The sequence below is a fragment of the Amblyomma maculatum genome, chromosome 3, assembly GCF_055883805.1.
Source record: "Amblyomma maculatum isolate TAMU_Amacu chromosome 3, ASM5588380v1, whole genome shotgun sequence".
Classification (NCBI taxonomy): Eukaryota; Metazoa; Arthropoda; class Arachnida; order Ixodida; family Ixodidae; genus Amblyomma; species Amblyomma maculatum.
In genome coordinates, this window is record NC_139346.1 from 154881620 (window position 1) to 154903939 (window position 22320).

Here is a 22320-nt window from a genome sequence, read left to right on the forward strand (position 1 = left end):
CTTGAAAAGTGCTTTTCATCAGGAAGGAAATATGCCCAGAGGCAAATTTAAATTTAGCTGTACATTTAAATCACTTTATCTCCTATCTGTATTTGAGGAACAAATGCGCTTAAGTATCAGGTTTAAAATTTAACAAAACACGCTGAACTTGTTACATACCACTAAGCGCACCTGCCTTACAATGCAGCAAATGCTACTACTATGTAAACAAGAACTGATATCATGTTGTTTTAGAGAAATCGAACTTCTCAAAGTTATCTCTGCAGTTTTTATACCACAGAAGCATGCCAGTTTAACCGAAAAGATTACAATTAAAAAAAACAATTTGTCCTCAGCAGCGAACGGCTGAAACCATGGCACTGAACATGATGCAATGCAACCCCGGGCCAAAAAATGCAATCAAAAAAAGATTGGCAGTGCGGCCTAGCAAGTTAAAGCATCTAAAAGCACACTCGATATTCTTAAATGGCAGTCAATGCAACAACTTGCTATATTGCACCAAAGTGAAGGTGCAATTGACAACTAGATTCTTGACTAAAACTTATTTAGTAATATTATTGCTGTTCTTTTGCTTCACGCCTTGCATCAAATTTGGCAACACTGTCTGACAAGCAAAGCTGGACTGCATGCTGAACAGGGTCTTTACAAAGACTGCAACAGCAGCATGCAACTCCTCAGAAGACAAGTTGGAACCGTGACCCTTGAACAAGGTCTCGCGATACATTTACATTTTGGCACAAAGAGGTAGAGAAATTCGCAGCCGTCATAAGTATGCCATGCTTGCATTTATCCATCCACACTGCCTGCATGTCTGCAGGGTCGTCAAAATGCCGACTGGCGAGGGGACTAGCATAACCTCCTCTTCGTTTTCCTAACTGCTAGCAGCGAGCAGCCAGTCTTTTCCGCAGGCAAAATTCGTTTCCAGGTCGATTGCAAACCAAGCAGTGGCTCTCTCCAGACAACAAATGCCCAGGCATGAATGTGCCATTTGAGCAACGGCATCAAGCAGTGAGAATATAAATTCCAGAGTGGAAGAACCACATACAACAACAAAACATAGACCTCACATTCAGAAGAATGCTAGAACAGGGACGAAGGATAAATATCACTGCCATAAATATTAAATTCCAAAAGTAGACATGAAACACTTCTTGTGAACTTTTACTGCTCTTTTCAAAAGAACAGCTATTCCCGTCGCAGATTAGAGCAATTGCCGAGCCAAGACAGATCTGTGGAGCAGTCAGGGCTACTCCACGAAGTGCTTAGCTGAGACGGGCAGTTTCAAATGGGTGTCTAGATGACCTATTTTATTTAGCCGCAGGCTTCCTTCTGTCACCTTACAGCCTCCAGTTCCATAGGAGATGACGCGCACTGAGAACTTTCTTCATCAGCAGAACGTGAGCAATCCTGGCTAGCTCCAGCCGGCGCACCAGTGTTCAAACTGCAGATTTTGAGTGGGTGCTCCCCATCAGATTCAGGCGCTGTTACAGAGCGAGTACACTGCTCTGGAAATGTGAATAAAATTAATCCCAAGTAATGCTAAGCAGACCTACCAGTCTGACAGTTTTCATTGCTCCCGTGCTTCATATTCTGTAATTCGAACATCACAGAAATAGTGTAGGATGGGACTAAGAGAGAGGGAAGGAAGGCTTTCCCTGCATTTGTCTAAATTTAAGAAACTGCACAGCATTTCCATGCTCCGAGACCAGTTACTTCTCAAGCACTGTTTATAAGGCAGGTCACATAACGTAGCTCACCTCGTGTCTCAAATCACTTGAACGTGGAAGCAACACACCTCTAAGGAAGATGGGACATACATGGGTGCTGCAAGAGCCCCACTACACGGTTTAGAAGCCAACACATTGGGCTCTTTGCTCTCTGATGAAGGGGGGCACATGGCACATGACAGCAATTCATCGGATCTGAAACTAGTTCTGACACAAACCCACCATTTTTGTTCCAAGTGAATGTGTCGCGCAGTTTGTGTCCTTCGATTTCCATGTCCAGGCGAATGGGAACAAGCACCTCAGGCTGAGCAGAGTTTTCGTGCAGTGTTGCCGGATCCAAGTCGTCGTACCTGAATGGGCCCACAACTTTCTGTCAAATGTACTGTAATCTTTCAAAGATGCGCGTCAATGTTAGGTAAAGCTCGGTATTCAATAAAACACACGCTTCAGGGTTCCATATAAATGCTTCTAGTTTGTTGCATGAACAATAAACATAAAAAAAAATTCAATACGATGACCACGATATCTGCCATAGTACACTTGTTTGAGCTGAGCATTCACATGTCCAGAGTATTTGTTCACTTTTTGCACACTGCTATGTTATCGGTAATCTAACTCTTTCAATCCTGCTGCTAATCTTTCACCCAATCTCTTGTCCCTTAGCTTCCCTCTTGCAACAAGATGCTATAAAGCTCTCCCCAATGGGGCTTTACGTGCCTACTGGGCAGGAGATATATGCCATCAGCTCGTCACGTGACAGCTTTCTTACTCTGGTGCAAATGTTGCAGCCTGCTGTTTTCCTAGACAATCTAAACTTTTGACTGGAAACTTTGTGCCTAAAGCCAATAATTAAAAGGTTAGCAAGTTAGTGTTTACAAATTAACTGATGAGAATGAAAAATATACTGCAGACTAGGCTATACAACTCTAAACAGCCCTCAGCTGGTTTCACTAGACTAGCTAGCCTAGGACTACCCATTTTTTTTTTTTTCAGAACATTCTGTTACATTTAGCTGGGACACCTGGTATAACTATGAATACTAGACCCTAGTGGTGACCATTTTCTCTCCTTCAGTTTTCGAGTTTCGAAGGAGTGAAGCCGATGAGATGAGAAATTCCTGCTCACAAGCAAAACAAGCATAGAAAACAGTTTGAATCCACAACAACAGCAAAGAAACGTACAAGAGTGGAAACGTGCGTATCTTCTTGTGTGCAATTCTATTACGGTTCACTGGCGTGGAACAGGGAACGGCATCGAGGTGATGGGAGCTGTTTGGCAGAGTTGGCATCCATGTGGCGCCACGCTTGGACTTGGTTTCCCTGATGAGACAAAGCAATGCACAAAAGAAAACAAGTCACTTAAGAAAAGAGAAGGAAAAAGAATTTGGCTCACCTTGCGTTTTAGTGCCACAATTTTGAATATAACTTAAACTGCACTGAAACTTTGTGACCCTCACAAGCACCAGTCAAACAACCTTGATACCAAATATCAGCACAGCAGGTATGCACACGAAGCACAAAAAACTGCAAGTGGAATGATCTGCCTGTTTTCTTTGTCTCTTCCCAATTTGACTGCGGTGGCATGAAAACATTTTGATTATCACAAAGACAGAAGAAAACAAGTAGAATTGCTATTAATATGGTGTTATGAAATATGTACATAAGTACAGCACCTACAACACAGGCTACATATGTCATACAATGAAGGCTACAATGGTGTCATAGTGGGAATGCTAGGCTTGCTTTGCATGCTGGGATATTTTTATTAAATGAATATTTCAGCCCCCAAGAACTTTTGAATTTCGCTTCAACAAAGTGAGGCCCCCATGGCCAAACATACATTTGAGCCTAGTGCACAGCATTAGCAAATTGAAAGCTCGATGACACAAACCTATCTGATTTTTTTGGTGACATACTTTATTTTTTGTTTATAACTAAAGCACACTCAGGCCTGCAATACAGCTAGTAAAAGAAGGAGGCAAAATGGTCTGGCATGATAATACCAAATCATGTGAAGTCACTCAACACAAATCTAGGTGGCAAATCCTTCTCAGTGCTTCTTTTAGCTGATATTGCAGGCTTTTGTAAGAGTGCCAGAGAATTTCCCATTTGCAATGCAAAATTGCAAACAATGCTGCAAAAGCCTCACCGGTAGAAAAAGAATATGCAGCTTAATGCTTTACATCTCTCCTGTTACCTACCTCAGGTGCGTCAGTGAGACATATGTGGACTTTCTATCAAAATATCGCAATGAACACTTTATCAGAGGCCAATTGTCATGAATGGAACAGCGGCCCTGAGATAGAGCATCCACCTCACATTCAGAAGGTGCTGGGTTCAATCTTCAGTTCTGCCAGGTAGCCATCGGTTCTATAATGGGTACAAGTGCACTGGCCTGGCACTTGGCTTTTCTGTGGTGAAATGCTTGGGAAAAATAGGTGTGTCAATGTGGTTCTATGTTCCTTTAGGATATACAATTTACGATATGTCGCATTTATTGATGTATGAAAACAGAAAAATAACAGTGATCAATGCTCCACAGTATGTGTTATATAGCAGCACTGTCTTTTCATGCAAACACCACACGTTATTTGACAAATGCATAAAACTATCAATAAATAGACAAAATAAAAGGAGAAAAATTAGTCTAATGACACAAGTTTTTCAGCAGTTCAGTTAAGTGAACTGCAGTACTACTAGCTTCAGTCTGGCGGTGCTGTTTGTATATCGTGTTGCTGTTGTTCACACATATTTATTCATCTTTTTTGGTTTCATAAGGCTTTGTGCATTTAGGCTACTGATGGCAAGATTCTGTTTCCCTGCTTTCTGCCTAAGCGTACGCTTAGTACGGAAACAGAAGCAGATGCACCGACTTTATGACATAATGGACACCTGATACATGTCAACAAAGAGTGTTACATAAAAGATGATCCATCAAAAATCATCACTCGTCATAAACACAGCAGATGTACTACAAAGCTGAAAATTTCATAAGACTGCTTCAAATATATACAATTTCAGTCCACAGCACAATACTGGAATAAATTTCCAGAATATGTCGTTACATTGTCAAATCGCGAACAATTTCAGCCCTATCTTGAAGGAGTGTACCAAAATAGGAGCAAGAACCTGTAGCTACTGCTCTTGTGTACCTCTTGTAATCAATTCCAATGTGTTGCACTCTGGCACACTTGATGTTTAAGATATAAAACTTTGTGCATATTTTACTTTGTTGTTTGTTTAAGTGTCCACCAGTATCTGGGTTCAAGTTAGGACCAATTCTATACAAATTATTATGCAATTAAAGCAAGTACAAACCGAAACAGCTTCAGCAAAAGAATGCAAATTGTAATACTCAGTCCTAAAGCGACGCATAGGTTTTGAGCAGCACCGCAAACCAAGGCTCTAGATTATTCTAGATTGTGCCTGCTGACACTGCACCACCACAAGGGAGCTTTTGTATCTTGCCTTCCTGAAAATATGTCCACCACCGGGATAACATCTACACCATCGGGATCAGCAGCCGAACAACTAGAACACTTGTGCGACTTACCAATTTGCAAAACTGCGCTTGCCAATAACGGACTACACTTCAGAAAGGAGCTAACTGGTGAAACTACACGGGATACTAAACAGAATAACCAAGTCAAGTTAGACAGGATAGCTCATGGTCTAAAGAATTTGTGGCCTCTAGTGCACAAACCTGTTAATGTGTCCTCTCCCCAGTCACAGTTGGCTGATCAGTTCACATTATCGAATACAACATTACTGAAGCGAATAGTATCGGCCTATTGTCATGATGTTGCAGTTAACATGATATCACAAGGGTCTAACAGGGGCAATCAAATCAATCACAGATTAGGCATAAATTCTGAGCTTGAGAGTCTCCTTTGAGGGATACTTTGTGTTTCATTCTTTGACTTGTATCTTCCTATAGACCTTTGCAACAGGCGAGGGAGTTGTCAAAATTCATCCCCTCAGAGGCCCAGGGAGCCCTCACTGCAAAGGTCTATAATAGTGTTCAAGCAACCTTAGTTCCATTACACGACAAGAGAATACCGCTGCATCATGACAAAGGCCATTTTATATTCTAGTCAAGCAGAATAAGTGTTGACAGCTTATAGTATTGAATTCCCTTCATGTAGGGTTTGGTGGTGTGAAAGCACTCTTGCAATGCAAAAAAACCCAATTTCAGTAAGATTAACCAAAACAGCAGCTAGACCGAGTCATTCATTAATTCTACGTATCGAGTAGGCTGCTGCATGCAGTCTGACGACTCCAGTTACACCAAGAAAAAACCATAATGAATGCCAAACGAGCTAGAACTGCTAAGTGCACTGCATGTAGCAGTTATCATGGCTTCATTTCAAGGTTGGCAAGTGCAGATTTCTAGGTATGTCAGCAAAAGTTTATGGGATACATAGGCTAGAAAACTATTGCAATCTTGCAAGGATGTTATTATACTATAACAATGTCGGAGCAACCCATTTGCTTTGTGTAGGTACTGGCAGGTGGAATCAATGGTTCCACAACAGTGCCAAATAATATATTTACCACCCATCTGCACCCTACAGATGCTTGCTGCCAAAAAAAGAGATGTTGATGCTGAAAGCAACTCCAAGACATGAGAATGAGAGGGCTTTACGGTTTGCCCAGTTGACGAGTAATGCAGCTTTACATGAAGTAACCCCGGTCCAAAGCCAAACATTTGTACCAGTACCAGTACATGGTGCGAAAACTTGCACTACGTGGTGCTCAAAACAATGAAACACAACCCAGCATCTACAGCTCGAGTTCTGCAAAATCACGGAGCATTTGGTGCACTTATTTAGACTAGATTCCTCATAGCACTGTTTCGAATTCTTCAACTTGGCGCTGCCGAATTTCTGAAGGTAGCAGAAAAAAATATTTGTGTCTGAGTGATTACACGTGACTTTCTATCACAAGATACCATAGAAAATGTGTGTTATAAACAAAACAAGAAATAAGCATTAAGGAAGAATTTGTCATTGCTCAAAGCCTAGAGCATATAATAGGAGATGTTGTTACAAATGAAATCATAGGTGGCAGTAGATCATTAAACAAAAGTAATGTGTAGTCAAGCCTGCCCATATGTTTCATAACAGTAAAAGTGTGCAGCACCTCAACATAGACTATGCAAATGAACTCAAATGTAAATTCAGCTAGTTAGGCAATGCGGAAAGTGTTTCTGCTTGTTAGTTAAAACTGCACACTTTTTAGACCAAATGCATCGAGCGAAATAGACGCAGTCAATGCTTAGAGATCCTAAAATAACATTTAAAACACAAGAAAAGGAATTGAATTTTTCTCACCTTAACTTGGCCAAAACGGGGCTGCAACATATAGTAGTGCATTTCCATCTAGATTTCCTCCAGACAAATTCTTTTTAAAATCAATGCAGCTACGATGCTATTTTTCAAACATCGAAAGCAACAAGAGCATGAGATACACTTAGTGCAAGTAAGTTAAAAAGAATTTCGCGTTGAAGGCTTTAAGAAAAAGTCTTATTAGAGACATCCCAACCACCTTAGAACGAGTTGTTAAGAAATGTCTTACATGCGTCAAACCCAAGTCCCAAGCATTCAAAAGAAGACGGACTGTGGCCGCTTAAAGAAAGGTGACAGAACCTGTACTCACTTCTCTGTTGTGTGTGAATTAGCATCCAATTTAACTGAAAATTTAGCTTGCTGTCTCCTGTGTGTATGAGTGGCACCATTTGGGTTGTTGATGTGTTTGCAAGACTGAGTTTTAATGACAAACCCTGGTCCACTTCATATAAAAATGACAAAAAGAGAACAAGAACAGTGCACCGGTGAGAAAGGCAGCTATGAAAGGCTAGTTATTTTCACACTGCAACACTATCCTTGCACTAGTTGTCTTGTGGTGCTACAACATTTCTGTGCATTAGAACTTGGTTCACAAGGCCTGATTTTATGCTTCTATGGCATAAACTAGGGATTAAGCAATGCGTTCTGGACAAACTGAGAACATGCGGAATACATCAAATCAACATATTCAGTAACGTTTGTTAGTCATCTGAAAACCAAGCCCCTGAACGTAATGTCCAGTTTAAACATGTTCCAGTAAAATGCTGACATAATCAAGTATATGTAATATAGTGTGCCAAAAAAAAAAAAAATCTTCCTAATACACTAGCAGGAGGGTCAGTTGTCTTTCTTTTTCTTTTTTTAGAGTCCCAAATATAGCAAACATAAAGCTTCACAAGAGCCCTTCAATTTACACAGAGTATCCAGACAGTCTCCGACGACCTCGGAGAGTCGTCGGAATCGTATAGCCAACTAGCCGCTCGCAAGTACTACTGACCAGACCCTAGTGTCCACGCATATTGTAAACGAAACCGAAAACCAAACCCTCGCCTCCACGTATTTGTTTGCAGCCAAACTTCTTATTTATAAATTACGAAGATCACACTTCTGTGACGCGATATGACACAATATTGTTCCGACTCCCGTTTGCAGCTCCTCTTGCGGATACTCGTATATCCACTTTTCTACTCGCTTGATCTCTAATCCTTCTAATTCATGCCTGCATCACCTCACAGATATCCATTAGCATACAGTAATAAGCTACCCAGTTATGTGAAGATCACCCAAAGATATCCGTGAAGCCCCACTTTTAGCAACCCATGCGGACGTGCCTGCCTGGCCCAGAAGTTACATCTCTTACTCATTGCCCAAGGGCCCTGAAAGGTTCGATTCCCATCTCAGCCACCCATTTTAAATAAAATGCCCGAGTTGGCAGCCCCTGCCAATTCGACCATGTCACGGTGGTCTCGTGACCTCACACAACCTGATGGCCAATTAGTGCATGGCTATTTAACCTGCTAGCTACCACAAGACAGAGCCATGCCTGTGAATTTTAGTTCACCATGCCGATTCCAGATTTGCTGGGGAATGGGACCTTTAGCGTGACCGCATTAAAACTGCAGACATTTTGCTAGGTACGAGGGGCACCTAAAAAATTTGCAGCCACCCCCGAAAACTTTTCTAGTGTGGTCTTGTTTTGCAACAAAATGCAATATCTTATTCAGTTATTTGAATGGTCTCATGAGCAATCTGGATTTTTTTTTTTCCAGGTCAAGCAGTTTAAAGATCGCAAAGCTGAAATGTGGAAATAGAGAACTTAGCAAAATAAGCAGTAATTCAATACCCTCTAAAAAAAAAAAAAAAAGAAAAAAAAAGGACACACCGCAGGGAACTCGCAAGGAAATGCTGGAGATATTAGGGAACAATGCTCCTTCTTGTGCAATCATGGAAAAGTGGGTTGGTTTGCCGATTTCAAGCAATGCCTTCCATCAACTGAAGATACTGCACGCAGTGGTCATCCCTCAACCACATGCAAAGAAGAATATGTTCAAAAATAGCAGGAGACTCAAGGGCAAGGTAGCATCTGGTGTTTTTGGACGAGCAAAGTGGAGGATTTTCCTTGTGCAGAAACGGCCACATTTCGTTTCTGTTAGTCTTGCTACCCAGTATATGCAAACCCTTCACGGGTCGAATGAACCAAGGGCGGGCTGTGACTGAATTTAACAGTTTAACTTCGAAAAGGGTGGTTCTCTCTTGTCACCTCTCCTATATTGCTCAAGCTCATATGCGCAAAGTTGCAATGCTTACTGCTAGAACGGCTGTCCACTTATCAGCACTCATTAGCGTAATTACACTGCCTAGGATACATTGGCTAATGTACCGTGCGGCGGAAGTTTCCCATAGAAAGGGGTGGCACCGTTTGCAATGACTGCCACCAGTCACCAATTGAAGACACTGCGCACAGTAAGTGTGCTGAGGCATCATCATCATCATTTTAAATCAACACATATTTGGCACAAAAGGTTTGATATTTCATTTTTTCCCATGGCTTAAATTTAGAACTTTATGATTTTTCAGTATAAAAAGGAACGGCCATAGCCTCCACCCTCAGCAGACAGTCTCGTTTAGCAGACACGTTCTCTTAGCACACACCATCGCTTGTGCAGCTGGCATTGCCGTGTGCATGAGTGCGTAATTTTTCTGGTGCATGTCATTTCTCTGGTGCGTGTATTATGTAATGTGCGTTCATTTGTGAGAGTGATTATTCATCAAAATGCCGCATTGCAAGAATGTCCAGGTAAGGTGGCTTTGCAAAGAATGGGCATGTTTAATATCAATGTGCGCATTCCTAAAGCCACTGTAAAAACCTTCCGCACACCGTCAACAGCACCCCTTGCGGCAGCCATTGGCAGTCACTGCTTTCAGTGCCCCCTCGACGCCTTCGGTCCCGGTATATTCTAGACACTGCAGCGTAATGTAGATCCCGAGTGCTGCGACTAACGTTTGGGGCTTTCTGTGTCTGAGTACGTTCATAACAGTGCACTGCACCAACAGTAATTATTTGACTAGGTCCAGTGCCAACACTATCTGCCCAAGGAAACTCTTGCCTACTTAGCCCTACCCACAAGCTACACTGGCTAGGCTCAAGCCCGGTAACGTCGCGAAAACTAAAAATGCTTTTCAGCCATGTCAGAGGTTCCTGTTTCTATCATGTATTCGAAGGTGCCCTCCGATACAAATTAAGCATCTGGTTTGCATTTTTTGCATGCATACTAAGAGATATAATGAACATTGTCAATCTTGTTGGCCAAAGGATTTTTTCCTGTACTTTCCACCCCAAAGGAACAGAGCACCAAGGCTAGGGGAAATCTTGTACCCACTGGAAAACCGGTGGGCACTCGGTGGCCCCCCAGAATCGAATCCAGCACCTCTCGTATGCAAGGTGGATGCTTTAACACACGGCCATAATACAAAGCTCAAGGTTATCATCAAATGGTAATACTGGATATTTTAATCCGCACCAGATGTGCTCACTTCTTGACTATAATGTCAAAATGCAGCGGCACTTTTGGCAGTGGGTATAGTGGCAACCAAACTGGCCGTTCCCTTCCTCCATGGTAGGGCATCTAGTTCGAATTCTATGTCAAAGAAATGCCCACATGGTCACCACACACAGGTCTTGAGCGACAACAACACAAAGCCTGTTTCTCAAGTGTCCTTCAGATAGGGATTAAGTGCAGCGCAGACAGTGTACTGCAAGGCGGGTATATCCAAAGACTAGTTATGCATACCTGCTCTGGCTTGGCAAGGCCACCCCAGCTCTTATCTATGCTTTAAAGCCCAAAAGACGGCTTGAGAAAGACTGGCAATGGCCGCTAAGCCTTGCATCTCTTTCCTGCGAGGCAAATCTGCACTAGTGTGTGGAACACGCTAGTGAGAAGTCCACCATGCAAGCCATTATCTTTTTCGTGGAAAAAGGGTAGCATTCAATATGTTAAAAAACACTAATTCCCATGTCACCAGTAATATTCATAGTCACCACGTGTATCCAATGTGTCCATGAGCACTCAAGGACAAATCATGGGCAATGCGATTAACCCATCATGTAAGAAAGCAGAGATTTCTATTTAAAACGTCCCGAGCTTACACGACTTCAAACTGGATTTTAAAACCGAATCCAGCTCGATATTCGTTCAAATTCTAATTCCAAGCATGATAGCAAGGATGTGATGGTTTTAAAAATGCACACTAATTATTGATGCCTAGGCATTACCCGAAGTCATTTCAAAGACAATTATTGGCGTTGTGCACTGTCCAAAACTTTCTAGCACATAATTCCCTTAGTGGTGCCACAAGCGTCATCAGCTGCCACCGTAAATCTCCCATGCTCTTCCTTGTAATCAAGAAATCAAAAAAAAAAGAAATTAAAAGGGCACATCCACATAAAAGCATGCACTGCAAACTTCCCAGTGAGCAAACGTGAATGTGAACGAGTGTTGAACAAGTGTGCATGAGTGTGAGTGGATGTGAACATAAGTCATGGTGCTGAGATATGCACAACGATAAGCACAATGTATAGCTGCAAAGATTGCACGCAGTCAGCACATCAGCAGGCTACAGTTTTATGACAAAGACAGCATCACAAAAAGCAAAAAAAAAAAGTCACTGTAATTAAATTCAGCAAGCATATGTTTTAGAAAACACACTAGCCTATGCAATATTCACACTAGAGGTGGGCAAAATGGCTCACTTTAGTGAGCAGCTCAGAACGGCTCAGCTCACCGAAGTGAGCCGGCTCATTTGAACAGCTCACCGGCTCACTTATATCAGTTTTGCTCAGGAGCGAGCAGTGTTCTATTCGACAAAAAGAAACACGATTCTGTCTCTCTATCTCTCTCATTCACTGATCCGCGCCAGTTCGACCTCCCGAAACTTAACGAAAGTGTGGAAATATTCATCTCCATTCTATCTCCCTTCATGGTGACTACAAAATCCCAGTGAACAGCAACACCCGTTTTTTTTTAGATGTGATTCTTTCTTTTTAAGTCCACTATATTTACTGGAGGTGCACCCATTCCCCAAGAGAGGATTTCGTTTATTTCTTACCCTAGTATTTCAATATTATTATCTGAATAACATTGACCATCAAAAAACCACACTGAGAATTATCCCTGATAAATACTTGAGGCATCAATTTTTAAAAATAGCCCAAAATCTCATTTGGACTGAGTGTTAATAAATATATATAGCGACGATATAGACAGATAGATAGTGAATTATTATTATGGAGAAAACAGATTAACTGATTCGAGGTCCCTCTTATATTCCCGGAGACAATGAATTCAGCAGGAGCCTGAAGTATAATGTAAATGCACAGTTTTTTTTTTAATGCAGCGTGCGCTTTGTAGCTTGAGTCCACGTTAGTCCTTTTCTAAATTGCGCCTTTTTGGCACCCCTGCCCCTGCCCCTTTTCTTTTTTTTTTTTGCTTTCTATAGCCGATTGGTTTTTCGTATATTCTTATAACCCTGTTGTTCAACTTTGCGGCAGTTTTTCTCAAGGCCCACGACTCTCAGCCCCCCGGCTTCTCCCGTTGCTTCCTTTCTACCTGGCAACAGGTTTCTTCCCCTGTCCCCTGACTCAAACTTGCTCATTCTTCCTGTTTTTGCCGCCACATACACACGCCAACCGTACTTCGTTCATTCATTCATTTTCTGCCTACTTCAAGCCCCATCGCTCGCAATTCGGGCTGGGACATGTGGTTTTAATTCTCCAAGACATCTGTTTCCCATTTAGAGCACACGGCGCACTGGAGTTGATGCTGTTTGTTCGTAAGCGGATATTTTTTTTCTGCTGGGCTGGCTGTGAAAGTGGCTATGCATTCCACATTCGCCTTGTTGTAATGCAGCTTGAGAAAACTACGCATAGCAAGCATAAAAAGCAAAGCAAAAGGTGCACAAAACCGGCGACGACCACCCGAAGCATACACGCAGCATTGCAGCTGCCAGGTCGCCGGCGCGGAGCCTTTACACGGCGGCGAAGCAGCCGACCGTGCTCCGACCGTGCTCCGACCGATGGTAGTCGACGGCGTCCAGAGGATCGTGCAGACGGCAGACTTTGATCCACCCATGCCTCCCCAATGGAATTGCTTTCTCATACTGCTAACAGATGGTACTGAAGTCACAGCAAGCAGAAGACTCGACTCTGACAGAACGGTTCCTGACGTCTCACTGAGCGACGGCTCTCCAAAATAACCGCCGCTCACATTTCAAAAGAACCGCAGCTCAAGATTCCTGACCGCTCACTGAGCGACGGCTCTCCAAAAGAGCGGCTGCTCAATGAGCCGCCACACATTCTCGCTCTTTTGAAAGAGCGGCTCAAAAGACAGCCAAAGGTGAGGGGATGCGAGGGGATGTTTGCAAGGAAGGGCAGGAGGCATAGCCTCAGAGATAACCCCGCGAACGCGTTTTGCTCCCACGCGTGCGGGGGTGATCTCGGAGGCCATGCGGGATGGCAGTTGCTTTCTCGCATCGCTAATAGATGGCACCGAAGTCGCACCATGGAGAAGATCCGGCTCACAAGGAACCGTTCGGCACGAATCTGATCACTGAACGAGAGAACCGGCTCACCAAAAGAGCCGCCCGCTCACTTTTAGTGAGGCGCCGCTCACCCGCTCTTTTGAAAGAGCCGCTCAAAAGATCCGGCTCACTCTTGAGCAACCCATCTCTAATTCATACACACATAAAAAAAGAGATAAAATTGTGCAAACTGCCATACAGCCACCACCGTTATATGAACCAGCATTTACCACATAAGGTATGGCCACCAGATAACACTAATAAACCTTTGCTCCAACAAAGCACCACCATTTCTCACAGCCTGTGTACACGTGCAGTTGATCACAGGAGCATCTGGTACAAGCACGATGACGCAGAGATGACCAGGGCAGACAAGCACAGGACGGGACGACTCCAGTTGACGGCAACGTCACGGTTAACCACAAGGCCCAAACTCACCTCGGCACTGGAGGCTCCGTGCTCACAGAGACGGCACGGTACTTGTCGTCTTTGCCATCAAAGATCTCATCCACCTCAACGGATCTAAGCAGGCTGATGCTTGTTGCGAGACTGTGTGGACCCAAGCCTGTACCCGGCCCCAACAGCAGCAGTGGTGGTGGTGGCACCAGGATCCACACAAGTCAAGCAGAGAGAAAGAGAGAGAGAAAAGAAGGGCAGGGAAAAAGGAAAAGAAATCCGGGGTCAGGAAATCGGCAACTCACCTGGACACAGGGGGCTCTGTGCTCACGCACACGGCCTTGTACTTCTCATCATTTCCAGCTACTATCTCATCCACCTCAGAAACCCTCAGAAGGGATACGTTGGTGGCCAAAATGTGCAGCCCAACACCTGTGGCGGAGACATACAACAAGGGAAGAGAGGCGGGAGCGCAGCGGCTTTCGGCACCTCCCTGCACCACTTATGCCAAACAGCTATGCCAGCGAGACTATAGTGATTATTCATTCAGTCTCCTACGTGTATGGCAAAGAAAAAAAGCATGCGAAGAGGATGCGAGCAGTATGTCAGCAAGTACTTCCTTCACCAAGCCACATGCGTCACACTTGCACATGCTCAGGACCGTTAAAACTTCCCGAGTTGCTCAAGACACCAACTTATCGCTATTAGAACTGCCAGCTTGCTCCATAATCTGTTTAAGATCAATAAGCCAAATTAAGGGCCAGTGCCAATCCTAAGCATCTGTAGAACATCTTTGTCACTTGTATCTTTTTTTTTTCCATTTCGGGTTAAGATATAAAGACTGCAGTGAAAAATCTGCTACTATGATATATAATATTGTGTAATAGGATCTAAAATGCAGCTGATGAATATATATGTACATAAAAGGATAAAAAGGTGAGTGCTGAACCTTATGAACTAAATTTGCAGATGTTTGTGTTCCCACTGCTGTAGTCAAACTTGTGCTTTTCACACCTCTTATTTAGGGTCATGCCAGTTACTTCAGGTGTATTAAATGCCCTGCTTTGTAAAAGTGTAGTAACCACAATACCCATGCTCCATTTTTCAGTCTTCTCTAGCTCATAAAAGCTCTCTTTTCAGTGAAAGTAGCATCACTGCTGTCAGAATGCAGTAATTTATCAAAACACCCCAAATTTAGTTTGTCCTCAGTGTCCTTCATAGCAGCCAATTAAAATGAAAACCTGCTTCCAAAAACAGATTTCCTTCATTGATGTACACCTGCAACAACAAACGTAGTGTGAACATGCAATCAGGTTTGCTCTCTCTTTAAAGAAACATTGTGCCCGAAGAGGCCGCACATCAGAACTAAGTTTTGCTAGCACAGAGGTGATTGGAAGCTGCGCTTAGCATGGTTCCAGTGTTCAGCTGGTCGCATGTATTGGCTCTTTAAAGAAAGTGACCACCTGCTCACGTGTTTGCACTAATAATGGACGACCCTGTACTTTATTGATGCAGAAAGGAAGCAATAGGTAATCTTATGTTTGAAAATGAACAACAGAGTGGATGGAAAATATAGGACTGGACAAATTGTCCCACATGTTTATGCACATGCACACGCGCACACACACACACACACGCACACACACAGGGGAAGGAAACTAAGTGGTGCAGAGAGGTGCAACCGCAAAGGCTCTCTCTATCCGCCACAGGAAGATGGGTTGCACACTGAAAGGCAGGCCATAAAGTTTTCAGCCAGCATATTTGGGAAGGCCCAAGCAGTGCGTGTTAACTGTTATGGCCATGCACTATCTGTTAAGATTACAGGCCATGTGAGTGCAACATGACAATTATGCACTGTACAAACACATCATAAATCCTCTTAAAGAAAAACCATCAAAAGCACTTCACATGCAGCCAGATCAAAACCCGGTATCAAGACAAGTGCGCATCACCCGGAGCCCTATTGAGGCTTTAAAACGTACCACATATCGGTGTCTAAATTTTTAAAAATATATATGTAGTTTAAAATACTTCATGCCAAACCACAATTCTATATTACCTTGTTTATGTTATGGGCTGTACATCGTAAGTTCGACAAATGTATAAAGTATAAAAGGAGCAGCGCACTCTGTGGTTAGCTTCACAAAAAGCTTCGAGTCATCAAGGTATGTACCACCCCATGAAACATGAACAAGAAGCAAGGGCTATTGTGATTAAACACCCCGAGATGCATGAGTAAAAAAATGGAAAGTTACAAAGAACAGTTGTAAATATATTTAAAGCATAGAAAAATAGGTACCTTGAGTACCGTAAAGCTTCTAAAAATTTTAATATAACAGCACAGTTGTCCACGCACCGTCTACAGCCCTCAAATGGAACACAAGGATGGTGAGGTGCACGAATAGAAAGTGGTGAGTGACTGCCGTAATTTACAAGTGGCCTTGAGCTCGAAGCAGAACCTTAACTCTTTTGTTACCATGCCTATTCAAATCGATCATAGATAATCGATGCTTTAAATCGTCAATTTTGACATGCTGGAATCATTTCTCGTGCATCCAGCCCATCCTGTGGTTAGTCTAGGCACTGCACTTAAAGAACAAGTTTACATTCTCCCGCTGTGGTGACATTCTGGTTTTCGATGGACCTTTTTGAGAACTGTGCATGTGTTGTTGCAAAAGAGGGCTTGAAAAAAAATACCTACCTCCTCGTGGTAATGCAACATTAACACCAAATATTTGCGACCAAAGACTTCCAGCAAGTGAAATATTGAATCATATTGTCGACTTTGTTATCTGACAGCATTGAGTGGTGATAATTACCCAAAAATGGTGCCAGCTATTCACTAGCGAGCTTTGACTACAAGTCTGGGTGGCTTTATTCCACAAAAATGCATTCCTAAAGGTCAGCCGCATGGCAAACATGTATACCCGGCCTTTACAGTCAGTTTGCAGCAGTTTTGGTTTGGTGCCTTATGAAAAACCAGGAACTGCTTCACCACATAGCATGAGAAATAAGACTGTTTTCAATTGTAGATTTTTTTATGTAGCTGAAAAACAGTGCTGCACAGATAGCTTATTTTTTTACACAGTGTTCCTAGGAAATTGATCTTGAAAATGTATATTCTAAATTTTCATTGTTAATGCATCTGTAGATATCATGCCTTTTCTATGCTATTTTTATCAACTCGCCACAGAAATGGCAAACTTCGAATTTTTTTGCGTGGTCCCTAATAATTTTTTTTGCTTTGTAACTTATGTTTTTGGAAAGAGCATTCTATTAGGTGCAATTATGTATGCTGCAAATATGTGCTGCTGTATTATTTGTGATGGCAAAAAAGTTTCTTCCGAGACCTATGAAAAATGGTTATTTTCTCGCAGTAAAGGAAGAGTTAATAAGCATGCACAGTCGTATGATGAATAGTGGCTAACTTGTATTGCTTTAATATATATACACATATATATATATATATATATATATATATATATATATATATATATATATATATATGGAGCTAGGCAGGCAGCTACGAATGTCACAAGCGCACAACAGAGTGGCCGCTCTAGCGCTCTAGGCTAATGTGTGGAAATCTGTATGGGTGAATGCAATGATCACTCCAAAACTTCCCGATGTGGTCACTTTTGCGCAACAATAGGTATTCTTACATGGTCTCTATGACAGAAAATAACTAAGGCGCGGACTCAATCAAAGCTCAATATACATGATACCGGCACCCTACTTTGTTCTTTTTCTGTTCTATAAACTCTTTTCTTCGGCAATTTCAGAACTTTGTCCCGAGATTAAATACCCAGTGCAAAATCGCTCTCTGCTCCTCCACAGACATGGCACGAAGCTGGCGGTCAATTTCTCACACAAAACGATACAGCATTTCCCCGAATCTGAGCCTCTGCTTGTCGCCAAGGGAAGCGCAAACCTGTTTCGCTGCAACCAGGCATCACATTTCAATGAAAGTTTTGCCCAAACGCTTATTGTGCCATCTGTAAGACAAGCACAAAAAGCTGGTGTGCATGCAATGAGCAATGGGATCAGAGGTTACCTAAAGAGGCGATTTTCTTGCGTTCATCGACAGTCACCAAACGTCGCCAGAGTGACGGGTATTTCTTGTACAGGGATCCACGAAACATGCGAAGGTAGTTGCCCACCTGTAGTATGAATGACAGCAATGAGACGGTGGCAACTAGACAAGATGGCAATGAACAGTTTTCGCCAAGCGCAAACGCCGGTGAATGGAACTCGGATCATCGCACAAAGCCTATTCACCTCCGAACCAATATAGTAGAATTCGCCCTCTTCTTCCAATTGGAAGGCAGTCGGCTTGTCTCCAAATGTTCTCATCGTCATTTTGAACGCTTCTGGGTTAACTTCACCGATCACAATACAAAAAGCAATGAGATTTCAACTGCGCTGCTGACTTCGCCAACTAGACTCAGAAGCGCAAGACGCTAATGGACGCCGCCAACGGCTCAGGAAGCTCGATTTGACTTGGCTTGCATAGTTTTTAAGCGCGACAAGTTTCGGTTTCGGAATGAACGGAATGCTTCTGACAAGAAAATTAGCTCTCTATTTCTGCTACTGCATCTCTTCCGCCCGTCCTTATTCCACTCACAGATGGTGTGGGATCGGCGCAGTTGAGAACGGATTCAAATGCAGTTCAGGTTTGAATACGGCCATGGTGGTAGCTTTTCCATGGAGGCGAAAAGTAAACGGTCGGTCCCCACGATCTGCACGACATGCAGATACATGTAGTCGAAATTATTCGAATGCCATCCAACTAAGGCCCTTTCTTCATTAAGGCGAGGGAGTGAGTAACAACTTTATATATCACATAGGGGAAAGAGTTAGTGGAGATGGGACGGAGGTTCTACTCTATGTGGGCCTCCGAATTCTCAGCCCAATTCAGGACCTGGTCGTGAAGATCAGCTAGGCGCTGGGCAGCGCAGGGCAGCCTCCCACTGCTCCTTTGAATGAATATTAAGTCGTGGGGGGTGGCGAGCACAGCCTCATATGATGCGGTCAAGATTGACTCTGGCCTGGCGGAAATGACAAGCTGAGGAGGGGCAGATAGCTGGGTGAATGAGGGGGCGGATGGCAGGAGTGGAAAATGTGCGAGTCTGAAGCTGGCACAAGAGAATCTCGCGATAACAAGGGCTTTTGCGGTGTGCCGGGGGATACACAAGTTGACTGAGGCGGTAATGGTGACGTTTGTTATGGCAGGAGAAGAGGCGGTCATACGCACAAAGCGGGGCCACGTGGCCGAATGTGGCCTCCATTGCATGTGGCCGGAGAATGAAACCTCAGACGCAGGCGTGAGCCATCTCGTTGCCATTTAGGCCCGTGTGTGCGAGGGTCCAAAGAAGGGTGATAGAGAGTGTTTTAGGAGGAAAGATTGGGCTGAACAGGACATATCCTACTCTCGCGGAAATTATGGATGGCTGATTTAGAATAACTGAAAATGGTAGTAATATGGGGAGTGGTCAGAGCAAAAGCAAGGGCTGCCTCTTCCGTTGAATAGGAGGCGTATATGGTGGCAGCCGTTTTAGGGCGGCCGTTCGAGTCGACGGCTGAAAGGGCATAAGAACGGCCGAAGGAATATTCCGCCGCATTGACATAAAGCAAGTCCTTGGAATTGGAAAATCGTCTTTGAAGGGCTTCCTCCCGTTTTTGACGTCGTTGTGGGTGCTGAAGAGAGTGCATATCCTTAGGTAAAAGCGGAATGTGTAGGTGTTGGTGAATATCATAGCGGATAGTGGTCTTGAATTCAATCACCGGATTAAAGTTTATGGGTGGAGATTTAAGTATATGCCGACCAGTGACGGTCCCGGCAAGTCGGACATACGGTGAGGTGAGATGAGTTTCTACTATCTCAGGAAGGGTGTTGAGGATGCCGGTTTGAAGAAGACGTTCAGCTGAGGCATGAGAAAAAATACCAAGTGCGTATTTGTGAACCTGGCGGAGAAGACCTTGTTAAATACGCGTCCTATGAGGCGGAAGGTGTGATCGACATCAGTACGAAGTGTTTGAGGATGCAGATGTTTGAAGAAGACTTTCAGTTGAGGCATGAGAATGAATACCAAGTGCATATTTGTGAGCCTGGAGGAGAAGACCGCCCACAGAGTTGGTTCCTGCACGGGAGAGGTGAAGGTACGGTAGTGCAAGTGGTGGACGTTAAAATCACCAATAATGATCCAATGAGCCCTTGTTGACTCCATGATGGCCTTCAATATTTCGCAATCCAGTTGTGAGGAGGGAGACACATATGCTGCAATCAGTGTGAATTGTAACGTTTTTGTCTTCACCGTGAAACATGTGTACTGATTTTCATTGTGCGGTGGGACTGGGCAGCAAGCATACATCATGTCAGTGCGGATGTACACTAGGACTTTGCTGCGCTCTCCGCATGTAGGAGTGAAAAAAGATTCGTACCCGGAGAGCCTGACTGCTTTAGTTAAATTAGGCTCGCAGATGGCCAATATCGGGAAGTAGTTGGTGAAGACGCATTGCCAAAAACTTGAGATTCGCAACTTCAGGCCTCTTGCGTTCCACTGGAACAGCGCGGCGCCTCTGACTTCCTCACGAAACGCGGGAAATTTACCAGCCATTGTAGGCTAAAGATCCTGAAGTGCTGAACCGAGGGAGTCCAGCACCACTAAGACGCTGCGAGCAGTTGGGGATTGCAGAGCCAGTAGTAAAGGTCGAATGGTGTTGACCACCTTTCTTAAGATCACAAGGGTTTGGCGATCTTGCTCCGGGAGCCCGTCCTTAGTGGTGGGTGTGCTTCAGACAGAGCAGCGCTAACAAACAAATCTTCCGGTAGCAAAAAATTATAGCTATGGAGCAGCACACAAACAGGTTTGAGCATTGATGATGATGATGATGTCGTCAGTCAAAATGGCACATACCCACGGCGGGGATTGGCCAGGGTACATTGTAGATTTTAAATATATATGGTCAAGGACTGGTGTATTCAGACAAATATGGGTGTTTAAGCAAAATTTGGAAAAAATAAAAAGGAAAAGAAAAAGCACTGAAGTCCCATCTAGCATATGAATCTGACTGATGAAATTACATAATCATGAATAGAATCGCACATCAGTTTTAAGGCATACCCCATGACGCTTTCCCAGAAGGAGAGGAGAACTGGAATGGTTAGATGAAGGCATTGCTCCCTTGTTGTTCTTCTTCAAGCACTTGGTCTTTTCATACTCAAGCCAACCAATTGAACACTCATGCTCTTCAAACCCTTGATGTCGATCACACCCGCCGCCTCATAGGACGCGTGTCTAAGAAGCACAAATGCCTTCGTGAATCGCAACTTCTTCGTCTTGTATTTTGTACTTAGCAAACTTATGTCCTATGCTTAACTGATCTGAGAGCGGCTACACGTATACAGAAAAAAATCAAGCGAATAATGGCTAGACTGGCGGACCAGCGCCGGAAATCTTTCTGCCAGCAATTGAACCCCCGGAAGCCCATATCCCCCATCTGGTGGACTGTGTGGGGCCTTCGTATGTCTCCACAGCAAAGACAGCCATTCTGTGTTTTGGCTGTATATAAAGATAGCGGACAGATTGAGGTAGCAACTGACTTCTGTAAAAAAATTGCCGTTGCAGCGACTACCTCGGTTTCCCAGAATGTTCCTCCTGTCTCACGGGAATCAGCAATGAATAATTTTTTTCTCGCGAGGAACTCGACTCTGCTCTTGCAAGATGTAAGCGTTCGTCTTCACCAAAACCAGACGGAATCACATACGCTGCGCTATCCCATCTTGGCAACGACGTCCGAGGAAAGCTCCTCAAACATTATAACCATTCTTGGATCGACGTTGTTGTTCCACAGGAATGGAAATCTAGTCGACTGATACCCCTACTAAAACCAGGGAAATCTCCGTTCGAGCTCACATCCTACACGCCAATAGCTTTGGCCAGTTGCGTGGGAAAGGTCATGGATGGGTTTTGACGCGCCTTGAGTGGTGCCTCCAAAGCAAAGGCCGACTTTCGGCAGGGTCGCTCCTCTATTGACAATGTCGTAGACCTCGTGTCCACGGTTTAACAACAGAAACGAATGAAACGTCTGTCTGTGGCACTCTTTCATGATGTCAAAGGTGCCTGCGAGAACGTTGTCAATGAAGCCATCTTTGATGCGCTGGACACTGTGGGCATCGGTGGTCGGATGTTTGTGTGGATAGAGAGTTATCTGACAAGAAGATCATTTTTTATTCATTATGAAGGTCCCTCGACTCCAGCGTATTATATCCAC

At 43.7% G+C, this 22320-nt stretch overlaps 1 protein-coding gene across 2 annotated transcripts in view; it reads right to left on the bottom strand.

The window, feature by feature from the left end:
- Positions 1-18512, bottom strand: part of Snr1 (SWI/SNF related, matrix associated, actin dependent regulator of chromatin, subfamily b, member 1) — a 32800-nt gene extending 14288 nt beyond the window's left edge. The window contains exons 1-6 of one of the 2 annotated variants that reach the window (XM_084598280.1): positions 18325-18512; positions 18101-18206; positions 14089-14215; positions 7385-7516; positions 2909-3046; positions 1950-2077 (exon numbers count right to left, since the gene is read on the bottom strand). In XM_084598280.1, coding sequence (XP_084454406.1) covers positions 1950-2077; positions 2909-3046; positions 7385-7516; positions 14089-14215; positions 18101-18206; positions 18325-18405 — 712 coding nt within the window. In that variant the 5' untranslated portion in view covers positions 18406-18512. The remainder of the gene's footprint in view (positions 1-1949; positions 2078-2908; positions 3047-7384; positions 7517-14088; positions 14216-18100; positions 18207-18324) is intronic. The other variant, XM_084598281.1, reaches the window with a different exon arrangement.
- Between the last annotated feature and the right edge of the window lie 3808 nt (positions 18513-22320).